Here is a 15,217-nt window from a genome sequence, read left to right on the forward strand (position 1 = left end):
GCCACCCGCGCGGCCCGCCGGCCACGCCCCCGCCCGGCCCGGCCCGGCCCGACCCGGCCCCGCGGGGCGAGCGCGGCGGCGCGGCCCGGCCGGACGCCGGGGCGCTCGGGGCGCCGGCCCCGCGAGTGAGTCAGCGCGGCGCTGTGTGACCTTGGCCCGCCGGCGTCTCTGGGCCGGGCGCCTCGGGCCACCGCGGCCCCCGCAGCCCGCGACCCTCGGCCGGTCGTAGGCCGCCGGGCGCCCTGAGCCACCGGGGCTCGGGCTGCCGCCGCCGGGCTCCGGAGACGGGGCGCGCGGGGGACGCGCTTGCTCGGCGCGGCCATCCTTTCGCGCCCGCGGTCACTTTGCTGCCGTTTCCGTCGCGGGGAGCCCGCCTGGACCTCTGGATCGGGACGTGACCGAGCGAAGGCGCCCCGCGCCACGGGGACTGACGCGCGCCCGGACGCTGTGTCCCGGGGGCCCTCCGGACGGCCCCGGATTCCGGGGAGCGCCCGGACGCGTCCCGCGTGTTGCCGGCCCGGCCCGCCCCCGCCGCGGCGCCGCTGAGAGCCGTGGCGCCGCGGAGGGTGGCCCCGGACGGGGTGGTGGGTCGGCCTTCTCTCTGGGCTGACCCGCTCTAGGAAGGCGCTGGGACTCAGCCCTTTTCAGCGAGTGGTTCTCTGCGACCTCCCCGCCTGCGGTATCAGAACAGAACGTGAGCAGAAGAAACTGCCCGAACAGCCTTCTGCCGCAGACTTTTCTGTTTCAGGGGGATGTTTAAGTTTCCAATACCTGCCCGAAGTCTCTTTAGAAGCTCACTGGAAGTTGAAGTTGGTTAGCGCTAACTCTCAAATCGTCACAATCTATTAAGATAGTATTAGGTTATTGTAGATGTCAGCTCCCTGCTTTCTCAAGTTCTCTCCAGAGCCAGTAGTTTTCTCACCTGGGAACTGGGGGTGGGGCGAGAGTCTTAGGGTAATGGGCTTCCAAAGCAATGAGGAAATTTAGAAGGTCAGAGTGGTTGGGACTTGCTGAGGAGTTGGTATTCCAGCAGCCCACCCCCCATTCGCCGCCGGGCCTGGTCCCGCAACGCTCAGGTGGGCTAGGTGGCCTCGGGTGTGGCTAACGGCTTTCCAGAGTGGCCGCACCACTCCCACACTGGCACGTGCAGTTTCACTAGAGTTTTCTAAATAGAGATCTTGCCTGAATGAAGAAAATAAAAGTTTGTTAAGTGTTTTATTCAGTATTTTCCGGGGACTGGTTGCCTTTTAAAGGGAGCACAGCGCCCCCTTTTAGAGCTGTCTTACAGCCTCGGCCGGAGCCGCAGCTGGGGCACTTTGGGGTGGGGTGCTCTCCTGGCCTCTTGCCCTCATCTCTGTTGGCTGACACCGGACCTGGCTTCTAATTGGGGGGGGGGTGCCCATGGGCAGCCATGTTTCCTCCTCTTAGCATCCAGAGTCCTGCTCACCAGGAGGGTTGACCTGCTGTGAGCTTCTAGGAACTACTTCCTGGAGCCTTTCCTGCTGTCACGATGCCATCGGCTCTGTCTCTCCAGTCACTCTGTGTCCCTGCAGGTTATTTACCGCAGCCTAGGAGGAGGTATTCGCCTTCACCTTGGATTTGCACCATTTGCTTTAGCCATCTAGCAGTGATTTGCTGTAGCTCCTTAAGGGTAGGCAGTCTGTGTCTCATCTTTCTGTTCCACTAATAAGTTGCAAGTACAAGGTGATCCTTAGATCTTTACTAAGTTTGTAAATGGGAAAGTCAATACAGGTCTGGGTATTTGTAAAAACTGTTATTCTTCTGTTATAGTTGACAATATTAGGGGGAGGCATTTTAATTATTTTTTTTGTGATTTGTTTGTCCTGCAGATTCCCGCTAAAGGACTCAAAGCGTCTGATGCAGTGGTTGAAGGCTGTTCAGAGGGATAACTGGACCCCCACTAAGTATTCTTTCCTCTGCAGTGAGCACTTCACCAAAGACAGCTTCTCCAAGAGACTGGAGGACCAGCACCGCCTGCTCAAGCCCACGGCCGTGCCGTCCATCTTCCACCTGGCAGAGAAGAAAAGGGGGGCTGGAGGCCATGGCCGCCCCCGGAGGAGGGACGCCGGGAAGGCCTCGGCGGGTCTGAGGGCACAGGCGAGTGACACCGCGGACGGGAAGGGAGCTGCAGGGTCACCATCGTCCTCAAGTGCAAGCCCGATGGCCAAGCCGGAGCCCCGCAAGCTGAAGCGGGCCACGCCTCAGGGCCGAACCGCGGCCAGGGCCGCCCGGGAGGCCGCTGGTCAGGAGCGGGTGCGGCAGCTTCCCGAAGGACGCGCGGAGGATGGTCCGTCCTCCGCGGCCACCTCTGGCAGCCAGGGAGAAGCCGGCACAGGGGCTGTGGATGCTGCCGACGAGGGCACCATGCCTGCTGACGGCAGCCTGGTGGACAGGAGCGGCGTTTCCGCGGATGACTTCACGCCCCCGGGCTCCGGGGCCTGCAAGTTCATCGGCTCGCTTCACTCCTATAGCTTCTCCTCCAAGCACGCCCGAGAGAGGCCGGCGGTCCCCCGGGAGCCCGTGGAACGGAAGCGGCTGAGGAGAGACGCAGAGCCTGGCTGCAGCGGGAGCAGCCCCGGGCCCGAGAAGGGGCCGGCGCAGAGCCCTCCGCGCGCCTGCCCCTCGGCGAGCTCCTCGCTCACGGCCACGCCGCAGAAGCCGGCCCAGGGCGCCTCGGCGCCTCCCACCGACGTGACCCCGAAGCCGGCGGCCGAGGCCGTCCAGAGCGAGCACAGCGATGCCAGCCCCATGTCCATCAACGAGGTCATCCTGTCGGCGTCGGGCGCCTGCAAGCTGATCGACTCGCTGCACTCCTACTGCTTCTCCTCCCGCCAGAGCAAGAGCCAGGTGTGCTGCCTGCGGGAGCAGGTGGAGAAGAAGAATGGCGAGCTGCGGACCCTGCGCCAGAGGGTCAGCCGCTCAGATAGCCAGGTGCGCGAGCTGCGCCAGAAGCTGGACCAGCTGCGGAGGCTGAGCCTCCCTCACCTGAGCAGCCTGCTGCCCCCTGGCCGTGGTCAGTACCCGAGCCCTGGCCCAGGGGCCCCGTACGCTGTCTCCAGGCCCTTCCAGAGGGATGGGAGCCAGGGTGGCAGCTGTAGCTGAAGGCTTTAGCCAGTGCGGAAGGAGAAGTGGGAGACCCAGGACCACCAGGAGGGGCCTGGAGAGGGAGGCAGCGCACACCGCAGGCAGAGTCCTGGGGGGTTCGGCCTGAGTGTAAATTAAGACAGAAACTGTGACCTGCTAGAGAGATGAGAAGAGAGTGTAAAGCAGAGGGAAGTCCTTTCCAGTTGCCTTGTGATGAATATCCCTGATGATAGGTAGTTTTGAATGTTAATACTAACCTTAAAATTGCGAGCGCTATTGAAGTAGAGTTCTCGTGAGAATACTACAGAAATTTGTAGCCCAAGAAACGGTGAAGACTCCGCATTATTCCCATTTGCGCTTCCCAGGTGGCTAGATTAGTTTTTATGCTTTTGTTTATGTGTCTTTTTTTCTGTGCAGACAGGTTGGCTCTGTGTTTCACATGTTATCGTTTATGTTTCTGCGTTCCCTCCTAGCTTACTGTTTGTCTCTTGGAAACTTTGCTCTGAGGATAGTGTCTCTTGCCTGTCAAGTGTATGAAGGTGGAGACTGTTTTCCTCCCACGTGGTGCATGTAGTCTGAATGCGCGCTTGTCCTCCAGGTTGTGATTAACTGCGGGTGAGGAAAGGCTGCAGTGTGACACAGGCTCTTCACCGTTTCCTGGACTAGCCCCCCTCCCGCCCCCCACCCAGGTCAACAACCAAACACGAGCAAACCCCACACCCACCCTGCTGTGCCAGTCAGTCGCAGCCTGTGTTCTCTCCTAGCGTTTTCCAGCGGTTTTGTGGCCTCTCGTGCTTAGTAACTACTTTCTGGTACTGTTTCTGCTCTTCTCGGCCACGGCCCTGCTTATCACTGTGGCAGTTCTTTCCAAGCCGCCTGCGTTGATGAAGTCGCTGGTTTTTTCTTCTTCATTCATCCTCATTTCTTTCTGCTCTCTTACGTCCATGGCTTTTCTGCTCTGGAGGGCAGTGCTGACTCCTTTGAGACAGTGTGTGTTTCCCGATCCTGCAGGTAAGGCTGGCCCCTTCTGTGGCTTTTGCTCTGCGCCACACACCCACCTCCCGCTGCTTTCTGGGCGGTTGGTTTCCAAAGCATTTGTAATTTTAGCCCAATTCCCGCTTTAACCTGCGTTATTTAGGAGGGTGCCATAGTTGTTCACGTGCATAGCCTCGGGGAAGGGAGCTGATTTTTGTTTTATTGTTCAGGTCCAGTGCTTTGGCAACCTTTGAGAATCTTCTGAGATTTCACGGAGGCTCAGTACAGTCTGCGCCTTTTGGCCTCAGAGAGCCTCCCCCACAGGGAGAAGAACTTGTACTCTGCAAGCTGGTTACATTGTTCTTGTCAGCGCTGAATCTAGCTTATTTCATTGGTCAGCTGATCTGTTTCCTAACTTATTGTATCCACTGCTCTGTGGGTTTCTGAGAAGGGAGGTAGGTCTCTCACTTGCTGCTCCTTGAAAGTCTTCCCAGTTTCACCTGCATGTTATTAGACATGTGAGTGTGCCTGTATGTTATCAAACGGAAAGGCCATTTTGTCCCATTTAAAGTTTGGTCTCATTTTCAAACTTTTTCTATGGCTTTATTTTGTAGCTATATTTTAACTCAACCTGAGAGCCATTTTATATAGTAACTTAATACGCTTACAACTGGGATGATTGGTAAATTGAAACGTGGGCCTGCTTCTTCATTCTTTAATTTGTTCAGTTCAGTCCAGTCGCTCAGTCGTGTCCGACTTAGTTAGACTTTCTCATTTCCTTTTCCACACCGGTGGGTGACTGCCGGCGTGCGTCCTCTTTCTGTGAATGCGTGGGTGAATCGGCTCCCAGGCGCCAGTCTTGTCTGATCAGAGCGCTAGACCTGCTCATCCCATCACACACCCGTAGCTAGATGCATGTACGCGTCGTGCTGCTTACTTTACTCAACACTATTCATCGTTTGCGATTTTGCTCTCTTTGGGGGAAACAGTTAATGATCTGAGGGCATCTCCCATGACAGTGACATTTTGAGAGGAGTCGAGTTTGAGACACCCCCTCAGGTCTGGAGCCAGAGAGCCAGCACCCAGCCACTTAAAGTGGCACCCGTGTGTCTGCAGTCAGGTAGAAGGTGTTGCAGAAAGGGGATGCTCAGCTGGGCTGCAGCAGCTCCAACCAGAGTGGAGCAAAGATGGCCGCCTTGGCCACATGGGGTCACTGGTGACCAGTCTCTTTGGACTAATGTGGGCAGAGCTGGGTGGGGACCTGGTGAAGGGCAGGGGCCACTGAGGGTGGCCAGGGACCAGGCTCTCAGAGGGTTAGCCGTGAGGGGCCTGGGGGAAAGTGGGCGGCAGCTGGGAGGGAGCGTGGCTCCACAGGGAAGCTTTGAGGAAGAGCCTTGAGGACTGAGAAGAACAGGCTGTGCCTGGGGGAGGGGGGCCCAGGGTGGGGGAGCACCGGGGAGGGGAGCCAGTGCCCCGAGTCCCTGCCTGCCAGCTCCCCCTGCTGTCCAGACCAGCTGCTCTCAACTCTTCACAGTGCAGGGGTCTCCTGTCGTTTTGGAGGCATTCTGTGTTGAAGGGACCGCACTCGTGTTTATTCAGTCCTTCATCTTCAACCAGGCCTCCTCTTTTGGGCAGAACGCCCACGACAGCAGCTGGGCCACTGGGGCTGCATATTCTGGGTCTGGGAAGCTTGCCCCCCAGAAGCTGCTGTGGAGTGGCGTCCCCACAGAACAGGCTCTCTCACTGAGCCCCGGCTCACTCCACGTGTCCGGTCGCACCGGGCACATTGCAGGCGCTCCCATGAGCCAGGGAGGGTGGGTGTTTTCCCACACTCGTCCCGTCTCTGCCCTGCCCTGCCCTGACTTGCTCACTGACCGGTGAGCGTCCCCACGGACAAGGGTGTCCACTGTCGAGTGTGATTCAGCTGTGCCCTCGGGTCAGTGATTTAATACTTGCCTCAAATATATCTGAGTTTTTTTCTTATTCTTTTATTCTTTATACATATAATTCTTGAATTAATTTGGAGTTTTAAAAGATTTTATTGTGGAAATCTCGAACATGGACAAATTAAACAGAAAAGTATAATAACCCCACTTAACTAGCTTCCCACCCCAGCTTCTGCATTTATCAGTATTCTGATAATCTTATTTCATCTGTATTTCTGCCTCCTACTGCCTTCCATTGATTATGTTGTAATGAGTGAAAGTCGCTCAGTCGTGTCCGATGAACACATGGGATCTTTGTGACCCATGGACTGCACAGTCCATGCGATTCTCCAGCCAGAGCGCTGGAGTGGGCAGCCTTTCCTTTCTCCAGGGGATCGTCCCAACCCAGGGATCAAATCCAGGTCTCCCGCACTTCAGGCAGATTCTTTACCAGCTGAGCCACCAGGGAAACTGTACTTTCTAATAGTTTGGGGGTTTTTTTTTAAGGAAAGTTTTATATTTACAGAAAAATTAACAGACAACAACAGGAATTCTGCCCCCTGCTATTCCCTACTGCTAACATGTAACATTTCCACTTGGGCTCTGAGAGGCTCATGCATTGCTGATTCTGAGCCCATACTCTGATACGTCGTTATTAACTAAGCCCCATAGGTTACATTTAGATTCACTGTCTTATATTTGAGGTGTTTTGTGTTGTTTTTCTTACCCACTGACAAACTTGTTAACAAAAAAGAATATCTTTCAGAGATACAAATCTCAGGAATATCTTGCTTAAGACCAGCTCTGTAGAAGAAAACAAAATATTGGATGGATAGAAATTTTGGAATTTCAGACCATTGAAGGTGAATCTGTGTGCCACAAAAAAAACACAGTGGGGAAGAGACAGGAAGGAATGTTTTAAATGAGCACAAATGCAGGAGCACCAGCCTTGGCCTGGTGGAGGGCAGCCACTGTGGGCCTCCCAGCCGGGGTCTGGGGAAGAGACAGGAAGGAATGTTTTAAATGAGTACAAATGCAGGAGCACCAGCCTTGGCCTGGTGGAGGGCAGCCACTGTGGGCCTCCCAGCCGGGGTCCAGGCACACCCCGGGGGTGCACCTTACGCTCGCAGTTTGACCAGCGCGTAAGCACACAGACCCTTAGTGCGGCAGCGCAGGCGTGTCCCTGCCCTGAAACTCCGTCTGCCTGTTCACGCTGCCCCTCCCAGCCCCTGCAGCCGCTTATCTTAGGACTGTCTGCAGTTTTGCCTCTTCAGGAGAGTGCTGAGACTGGGAGTTGCAGATGCTGGGAACTAGAGCACACAGCCTCTTCAGGTTGGCTTCTTTGACTCAGCAGTATGTGTGGAGAGTTCCTCTGTGTCTTTTTATGGCCTGATAGCTCATTTCTTTTTTATCTTCATTGTGCCTTTCTTTATATTGAGTTAAAATACAAACAACAAAAATTCCCCATATCAGGCTGTCAGCCTTCAGTGCAGTGGCGTTCAGCCCGTGCACAGTGCTGCGCAGCTGTCATGCTGGCCGTCCTGTGACTCGCGTGAGTCCGAGGCTCTGTCCCTGTCAGTGACTCCGCTTCTCCCCTCGCCCAGATGTCCGCAGCCGCCGCTCTGCCTTCTGTCTCTGAGACTGTGACTCGCGTGTGGGAATCACACAGTATTTGTCCATCTGTGGTTGGTCTGATGTCCACAAAGTGCATCCGTGTTGTAGCATCTTGCAGAAGTAATATTCCACCGTATGGATGGACCACGTGTTGTTTATCCGCTCATCCTACAATGGACATGGGGGTTATATTAATTGATTTAGACTGCTGAACCAGGCTTGCATACTGGAATAAACCCAAGTGATCATGGTATATATATATATTTTTTTTTTACGTTAGATGGTATTTGCTCATGTTGAGTTTTGCATCTATATTGGTGAAAGAGATCTATAGTTTTACCTTCTTTTAATAGCTTTGTCTGATTCTGATAATAGAGTGATTCTGGTTTCATAGAATGATTTAGAAAGTATTCCCTCTGCTTCTTCCTTCCAGAAGAGATTGTAAAGAATAGGTAAAATTTTCCTTAAATGTTTTATAGAATTCACTGATATTCTAGAAGCCCATCTAGGACTGATGCTTTCTGTTCTGGGGGTTATTGATTCCGTTTCTCTGATATAATAGATATAGGCCTATTCAGATTATTTCTCCTTGTTTAAATTTTGGTACTATTGTCTTTCAAGAAATTGATCCATTTTACCTAAATTACCAGATTTGTAGGCATAAAGTTGTTCATAGTGTCCCTTAAACAGTTTAACATCTGTGGGATTGTAGTGGATGTTCTTCTTTTATTTGTGATGTTGGTAATTTGTGTCTTCTCTCTTTTCTTTCCTTAGTTAACGAAGCTAGAGTGTTATAGTTTTATTGATCTTTTCAAAAAAGCCAACCTTTTGTTGATTTTATTTTCCTGTTTTCAGTTTCATTGGTTTCTGCTCTTAATTTTTTTTCCTTTTTTTCTGCTTGTTTTCAACTTAACTGCTTTTCCTTTTCTATTTTCCTAAGGTGAAAACTTAGATTATTAATTTCAGTTATTTCTCTTTTTCTAATATGTGCATTGAGATTTTATTGACTTTTTTTATTTTCCTGTTTTCAATTTCATTGGTTTCTATTCTAATTTTCCCCCCTTTTTTCTGCTTACTTTAAGCTTAATTGCTTTTCCTTCTGTACTTACAGTTTCCAAATTTTCCTCTTTTCTAATATATGCATTCAGCACTATACATTTCTTTCTAACCATTGCTTTTCCTGCATCCCACAAATTTTGATAAGTTGTAGTTTTGTAGTTTCATTTCCATTTAGTTTAAGTGTTCGTTTATTTCTCTTGAGAATTCCTCCTTGGCCCCCTTTATGCTTAGAAGTGTCTTGTTTAATCTCCAGCTGTTTGGTGGTGTTTCAGCTCTCTTGCTGTTTCTGATTTCTAGTTTGGTTCCACTGTGGTCTGAGAGCGTCCTTTGTATGAGTTGTGTTCTGTGTTTGGTGTGTTCTGCGGCCCTAGCATGCGGCCTGTCGTGCTGAATGTTTCTTGTGAGCCTGAGCTTGAGCATAATGTATGTTCTACTGATGTCGACTGAAGTAGCGGTTAGTCAGGGTTCTTTTGAGAAACAGAACCAGTAGGATGTGTGTGAGTATACGGGAATTTATTACAGGACTTGGCTCCCACAATTATGGATGGCAAGCTGGAGAACCCAGAAAGCTGTGGAGTGATTCGGTCCTTGCTCCAAGGCCTGGGAGGGGGTGGGGAAGTCCTGGTCCATCTGGAGGCCCCAGTGCAAGCAGAGCCTGCCCTCCTCCACCTTTCTGCTCTGCTGAGGCCCTTAGTTGGAGAAGGCAATGGCACCCCACTCCAGTACTCTTGCCTGGAAACTCCCATGGACGGAGGAGCCTGGTAGGCTGCAGTCCATGGGGTCGCTGGGAGTCAGATATGACTGAGCGATTTCACTTTGACTTGTCACTTTCATGCATTGGAGAGGAAATGGCAACCCACTCTAGTGTTCTTGCCTGGAGAATCCCAGGGACGGCGGAGCCTGGTGGGCTGCCGTCTATGGGGTCATACAGAGTTGGACATGACTGAAGCGACTTAGCAGCAGCAGCAGCAGAGGCCCTTAGTGCCCCCCCGCCACGTGCGAGGGCTGCAGCCTTACAGCACCCCAGTTCAGACACTGACCGCTCCTGGAAGCACCTCACAGACACCCGCTGAAACAACGTCCTGCCAGCTGGCTCAGCAGCCTCATAGCCCAGCCAAGCTGACACCTAACATTAGCCGGAATAGTGGGCCACGATTGGAGAACTCCGTGAGCCCTGCTGGCTGGCTGCCTGCCGGGTCTGCCCGCTCCTTGCAGTGTGTTGAGGTCTCCCACTGCAGCCGTGGCTTTGTACATTTCTCCTTGCAGTTCTGTTCATCTTTGTGTTGTGTTTTCATGCTGTGTTAGGTATGTAAGCACTGAGGATTATTACATCTTCTTGGAGAACTGACCCCTAGTTTATTATGTAATAATGCTGTTCTGTGTCCCCACTGATTTTCCTTGTCCCAATGTCTGCTTTCCAGCTGTTCCAGCTGTCTTTAATCCTTGCTAGCATGATATATCTTTCTGTTTCCCTTTACTTGTAATCTGTCCCTGTATATAAGGTGGGTCTCACAGACAGCATGCAGTGGGTCATTGTTTTCAGTCTCCTGTAATGGTCTCCATCTTTTGGTGGCTGGTCTTGGGCCACTCAAATGTAAACTGGTCATTGCTTTCCCTGAATGTACGTCTGTTGTGTTTGTAACTGCTTGCTGTTGGCTTCTTTTGTTTTGTTCGTCCTTTTCAGCCTCCTTTGGCTTCATTTGCGCATTTAGCTTGATTTCACTTTCTCTCTCTTGGCATGTCATTATGCTTCTTTTCAGTGGTCCTCCGCATGTTCACACTGCCCGCTGACAGTAAGCTGTGTCCGCTTCCAACAGCTGTGCTGCTGCGTGGTCGTGCGGGCGCCTCAGCAGTGGGCCCCAGCCCCTGCCTCTTATCCTTCAGGAGCTTGCTTCCCTCTGTTGCTCTGAGTGCTGTGCTCAGCCCGTTCCTGCCACAGACGTGAGCAGCCGTGTGTCTGCGGTGCCGGTTAAGAAAGAAGCACGCTATTGCTACCTGCGTGGGCTCCTTCTCCAGTGCTCCTTTCTCTATTTAGGTGGAGACTTTCTGACCTGTATTATTTTCCTTCTCTCTGCAGAACTTTTAACATTTCATGCAGGGCATGTCTGCTGGCAGTAAATTTTCCTCAGTTTTTGTTTGAAAAGTCTTTATTTCCTCTTTCCTTTTGAGGGATTGGTTCACTGAAGGTAGGACTCTGCCCTTGTCCTGCTCGCATGTCTTCTGAGGAGAGGTCCGTTGTCGCTCTCACGGTTTTTGCTTGGAGATGAGGTGTCTTCGCCCTCTGGCCTCTCCCTGTCTCTGACTCTGCAGGTATTTTGGTATTTGTTGTCCTTGGTGTTCTGAGTTTCCTGGGTCTGCAGGTTGGTGTTTATTGTTAACTTTGAAAAACTCTTTGTTCCTTCACATATTTCTTTCTGTTCTTTCTCACTTCTCCTGTGTTCTCATCATGTGTATGTATCACTTTTTATTGTCCCAGGCTTCCCTGACGCTCTGTTGCCTTTTCCCTTTCTGCATTTCGGTAGGGGACGTTCTTGTGGACAGATCCTCGAGTCCCTCCTTCCTCAGCTGTGCCTCCAGTGTTTTTCATTCTCTGTCCTTGTTTCCTCCCTCTTCCTACGTGTCTGTTCTTACACTTTATCTGCTTTTCCCATTAGAATCCTTACCATGTTAATCACTGTTACTTCAGATCCAAGTCGGAGAATTGCAATTTCTGCTCTGTCTCTTCAGACTGTTGTTTCTTGCCTTTTAGCCTGCCCTGTAGTTTTTGTAGAAAGGTGGACATGGCGTCAGCATGAAACTTGAGGGAGGCAGGCGCTTGGCCGGAGCGTGGTGGTAGCCTGACTAGGGCTCGGTCACCTCCTGAAGCTGCCTGTGTCACTGCTTCAGGCTCTTCTCTTCTCCTTTTTGTTGCCTCCTCCTTGAGTCTGGGTTTCTCTGGAGACTCTTTTCATAGAGTCTACCTTGGGGCACGTTCCCCTGTAATCCTGTTATTATGCTAGAGCCCTGAGGAGTGGTCTGGGGGAGGGGAAGCATTTTATAGTCTCTGATTACATTTCAGCCTCTCTCTGGCTGGTGTTCCCGGGTTGTGACCTTCACAAAAATTTCTTCCCCTCCTTTCCCCTCCTTGGGTGAGACCAGAAGGCCAGGGGCCAGGGTGGGGAAGGGCCTCCCCACCCCTTGAAATGGGGAGGTCGTCTCACCACAGCACCGGCCTCTGTTTTGGAGAACACTCAGGGCTTGTGGCCAGGGACTCCGGTGATTTCTTTTCTTTTCTTTCTCTGGTGAGTACCCGGCGGTTCCTGGAAATGAGCCCCAGGACACTGTGGGGCCCGGGACTGCAGCCCTGGGAGCTGCTCACTCACAGCCGTGTGCACTTGGTCTGGAGTCCTGTGCAAGCTGTCTCCGGGGCTCCCGCTGGCCTGCCGTCTCCATGAGCGGACATCAGTGGTCCTGTCCACAGGTTTCTCCAGGTCTGGGGGAGACATCTGACCAGGTTTCTCTGATGAATCCAAGGAAAGTCACTGATTGTCAGTGCCGTGTGTTTCTTGCAGAGACAGGAACTGTGACTTCTAAGCTCTTTGTTAGAGTCTCCTATGAGTGCTAATAGTTTCTCAGTTGAGACTTGGATTAACTAGATAACCAATGATAACGTTTGTCTGCAAGTAATAATAATTTGGTCCCTTTTTATTATGTCTTCTGTATTTTATGGAAGATCTACTCTGTTTTCTGACATATCCTGTGTTCCCGGGTGTGCATGAGGGCCTTTCATCTCTTGGGTGATGAAGCGAGGGCCTCACCCTCATTCCAAAGCAGCGGCCTCCCCTGGGTGCCTGTCCAGGGGGAGCCAGCCAGAACACCCATGCTGCATGGGGCCCTCCGCCTGGCACAGCCAGTGCTGCCAGGCCGCCGAGGCTCTCCACCCTGCCTGTGCCCTGGCAGAGAACGCTGGTGTCTTGCAAGGCGATAGTGGGGTGGGCAGTACCTCAACAGCGTCTGTCCCTAGGTCCCAGTGGACGGGTTTGCTTGTTTCCTGCCCTGGGGGCCGTGGCCTCTGCTGACACATGTGCCAGGAGACACAGAAGGCAGCGTGGCAGGAGTTTCCAGAGTGTGTGTTTCAGAAACCACTTTCCTGCACGCTGGCCACACGAGCCAGCCTTGCTGCACAGGTCCGTCCCCGCTGGCCAGCGTCACCAGTCAGAGGGGCAGGTCCACTCCTCAGTCTGCCCAGGTGGTTGGCCCCTCTGGCCTGGCTGACTCTCATGAATTCGCCTCAGCCCCCTCAGCTCCTCCCAGCTCTGAGGTTTGGGCGTCTTGGGGCTCCCTTTGTTCCGCTTTGTCCTGAGGAGGCCCTTGTGTTGTGGAACTACAGTTCCCAGAATGCATCCTGCAGGCTTGGCAGTCACTTCCTGTGAGCTGTTAGCAGCCAGGTGCAGACATTTCCCGTGTGTTGGCAGAAAACAACCTTGAAGAACCTTGGCGGTGTCTGGAGTGTAGAAAACTTAGGGATGGGTAAGCCTGCTTTAACTGTCCTAGGTCCAAAAATGAAGATTTAAATTTTTGGAGAAAATTTAAATTTTTGTTTTTGCATATTGGTGGAGATCTTAATAAAAGAAAAGTGAAACCAGGGAAACCGCATAGAAAGACCTGTCTGATTTACTTGAAGAGGTTGAAAATGGCAAGTAGGCCAGATCCCTATTTATCATCTTTTTCCTTTGTTTGACTTTTAAATTTGTTTTATTTTCGTTTCTCTAGTGAAGTGTAACTTACATAGAGTACACAGATCTTCAGGGTGTCATTGGATGGCGCTGGCATACGTGTGGGCTCGTGCCACATGACATTCGGGTTTTAGAAGCCTAGTGTTGGTCTTTCTGCCTTGCAACACTCCAGTGAAAATACAGAATGGGACTGTGGCCAGGGGCTGACCGCGGTTCCAGCGAGGGCAGAGCGGGTGGCCAGCCCGCGGGACCTGCCCGGCCCCGGAGTTGTTCTTGCCCACATTAAGTTCATTGCAGTTAAGAGCCCATGGTGGCAAGCTGAGAGGACTGGGTCTGAAGTGTCTCTTGGAGCAGAGCCGGACGTGGGAGCCTGTGGTTGTAAGCATGCGCTCGGATGGCACCAAGAGTCTCCTGACTGCTGGCAGCGCGCTGCTGCCTTTCCGCTCCCACCGCACACGGCTCCTTCCGGCCCTGCAAGAAGCGCCGGCTTAGCCCCGTCTCCTCGCGCTCCGCCCAGAAGGCACGCGCCTCCGTTTCCACCGCGCGCAGGGTGGCGCTCTGCTCCGCGGCCGCTCCGTGGGCGGGGGTCCTGCAGCCTCTTGTGCGCTCCTGCCTGCCGGGCCATGCACAGCAAACGCGGTCGATTCTCTTGGAGGCTGGGCTGCCACCCTCAGCAGTCCCCGAGGCCACTCTTCCCAAAGCGCCCCACCCTCCGTCCAGGGGCCGGTGAGTGGCCGAGCCCCTGCTCTGGTGCTTCTGGCCTGTCCTGGGGGCTGTGTCCACCGTGGCTCCTGTGGCCGCGCCGGCCTCAACACCACCTCTCCAGCTTGCACCGTCTGCAGCCTCACTTCCCGTGCTCTGCTTTGGCGACTCTTCGGGCTCCTGCCTCCACCTCCCTGACCCCCACCCCCAGAGCTGGTCAGTCCCTCCTCTCGCCCTGGCTGTGGTTTGGACGCCCAGCTCCTTCCCTGCCTGAGCCCCACCAAACCCTGCGCCAGGTGGGTGGCCTTTGTGTAGACCCAGCCCAGGGCCGAGGTCACGGAGCAAGATGACGGAGGGAGCAGGACTGGTGTTAGTGGATCTCCAGCCACCCGTCACCTTGTCCCACGAGCCTGTGGTGTAAACGGCACAGTCGGGGCTGGCCCCAGGCCCCCCAGCCCAACTCTCCCAGGACCAGCTGGGCCCTCCCCTTGCGGACCAGCCACCCCCATGTCTAACCTCCCCGTTCGGGAGCAGCTGGGATCCTGTGTCTTTAGAGCAGGAGTCCCCAGCCTCTCGGATCTAATGCCTGGGGACTGAGGTGGAGCTGACATAATAATAGCAGAGATAAACTGCCCGATAAACGGGATGCGCCGAGCCATCCTGAAGCTGCCCCACCTCCCCAACCCTGTCTGTGGGAGACCTGTCTTCAGGGGGCGCGCCGCGGGCCCCTCTCCTCCTGGCTCCTCCCGGCTTACCTCTGTCCCAGGACAGACCCTGCACTCTGCTGGAGTTGCTTATGAAAACATCTCTTGCCTCCAAGCAAAGGAGGCTGCAGTGGGGACCTCTCAGGGGCATCTTTGATCTGCCTTTGCTCCACCATCCAGGTGCTGGAGTTCCAGTGAGTCCCTTGGCCCCCGGGGCAGCGGAGCATCTGAGCAGGCTGACCTCACCAGCAGACCTGCCTCAGCTGTGTTCTTACACGTGCCCCAGCAGGTCTCATGGCTTGTTGCTGTTGCACTTGGCAGGCAGGTGGGCTCACAGTGACGAGGGGCTGCCGGCCTGTCCTGCTTTGGGCAGGCAGCATCTCCATGTCTGGAGCAGCTCCCTGTGCGTCTCCAATAA

At 53.6% G+C, this 15,217-nt stretch overlaps 1 protein-coding gene across 4 annotated transcripts in view; it reads left to right on the forward strand.

The window, feature by feature from the left end:
* Nucleotides 1-15,217, forward strand: part of THAP4 (THAP domain containing 4) — a 34,827-nt gene that overhangs the window by 257 nt on the left and 19,353 nt on the right. The window contains exons 1-2 of one of the 4 annotated variants that reach the window (XM_055403890.2): nt 391-813; nt 1,851-3,034. In XM_055403890.2, coding sequence (XP_055259865.1) covers nt 1,879-3,034 — 1,156 coding nt within the window. In that variant the 5' untranslated portion in view covers nt 391-813; nt 1,851-1,878. Of the gene's footprint in view, nt 1-390; nt 814-1,399; nt 1,652-1,850; nt 3,035-13,061; nt 13,188-15,217 lie in introns of those variants that run through there. The other 3 variants (XM_055403889.2, XM_055403888.2, XM_088835025.1) reach the window with 3 other exon arrangements.

The sequence above is a fragment of the Moschus berezovskii genome, chromosome 4 (assembly GCF_049115385.1).
Source record: "Moschus berezovskii isolate FMDL1 chromosome 4, NW_MosBer_1.0, whole genome shotgun sequence".
NCBI lineage: Eukaryota > Metazoa > Chordata > Mammalia > Artiodactyla > Moschidae > Moschus > Moschus berezovskii.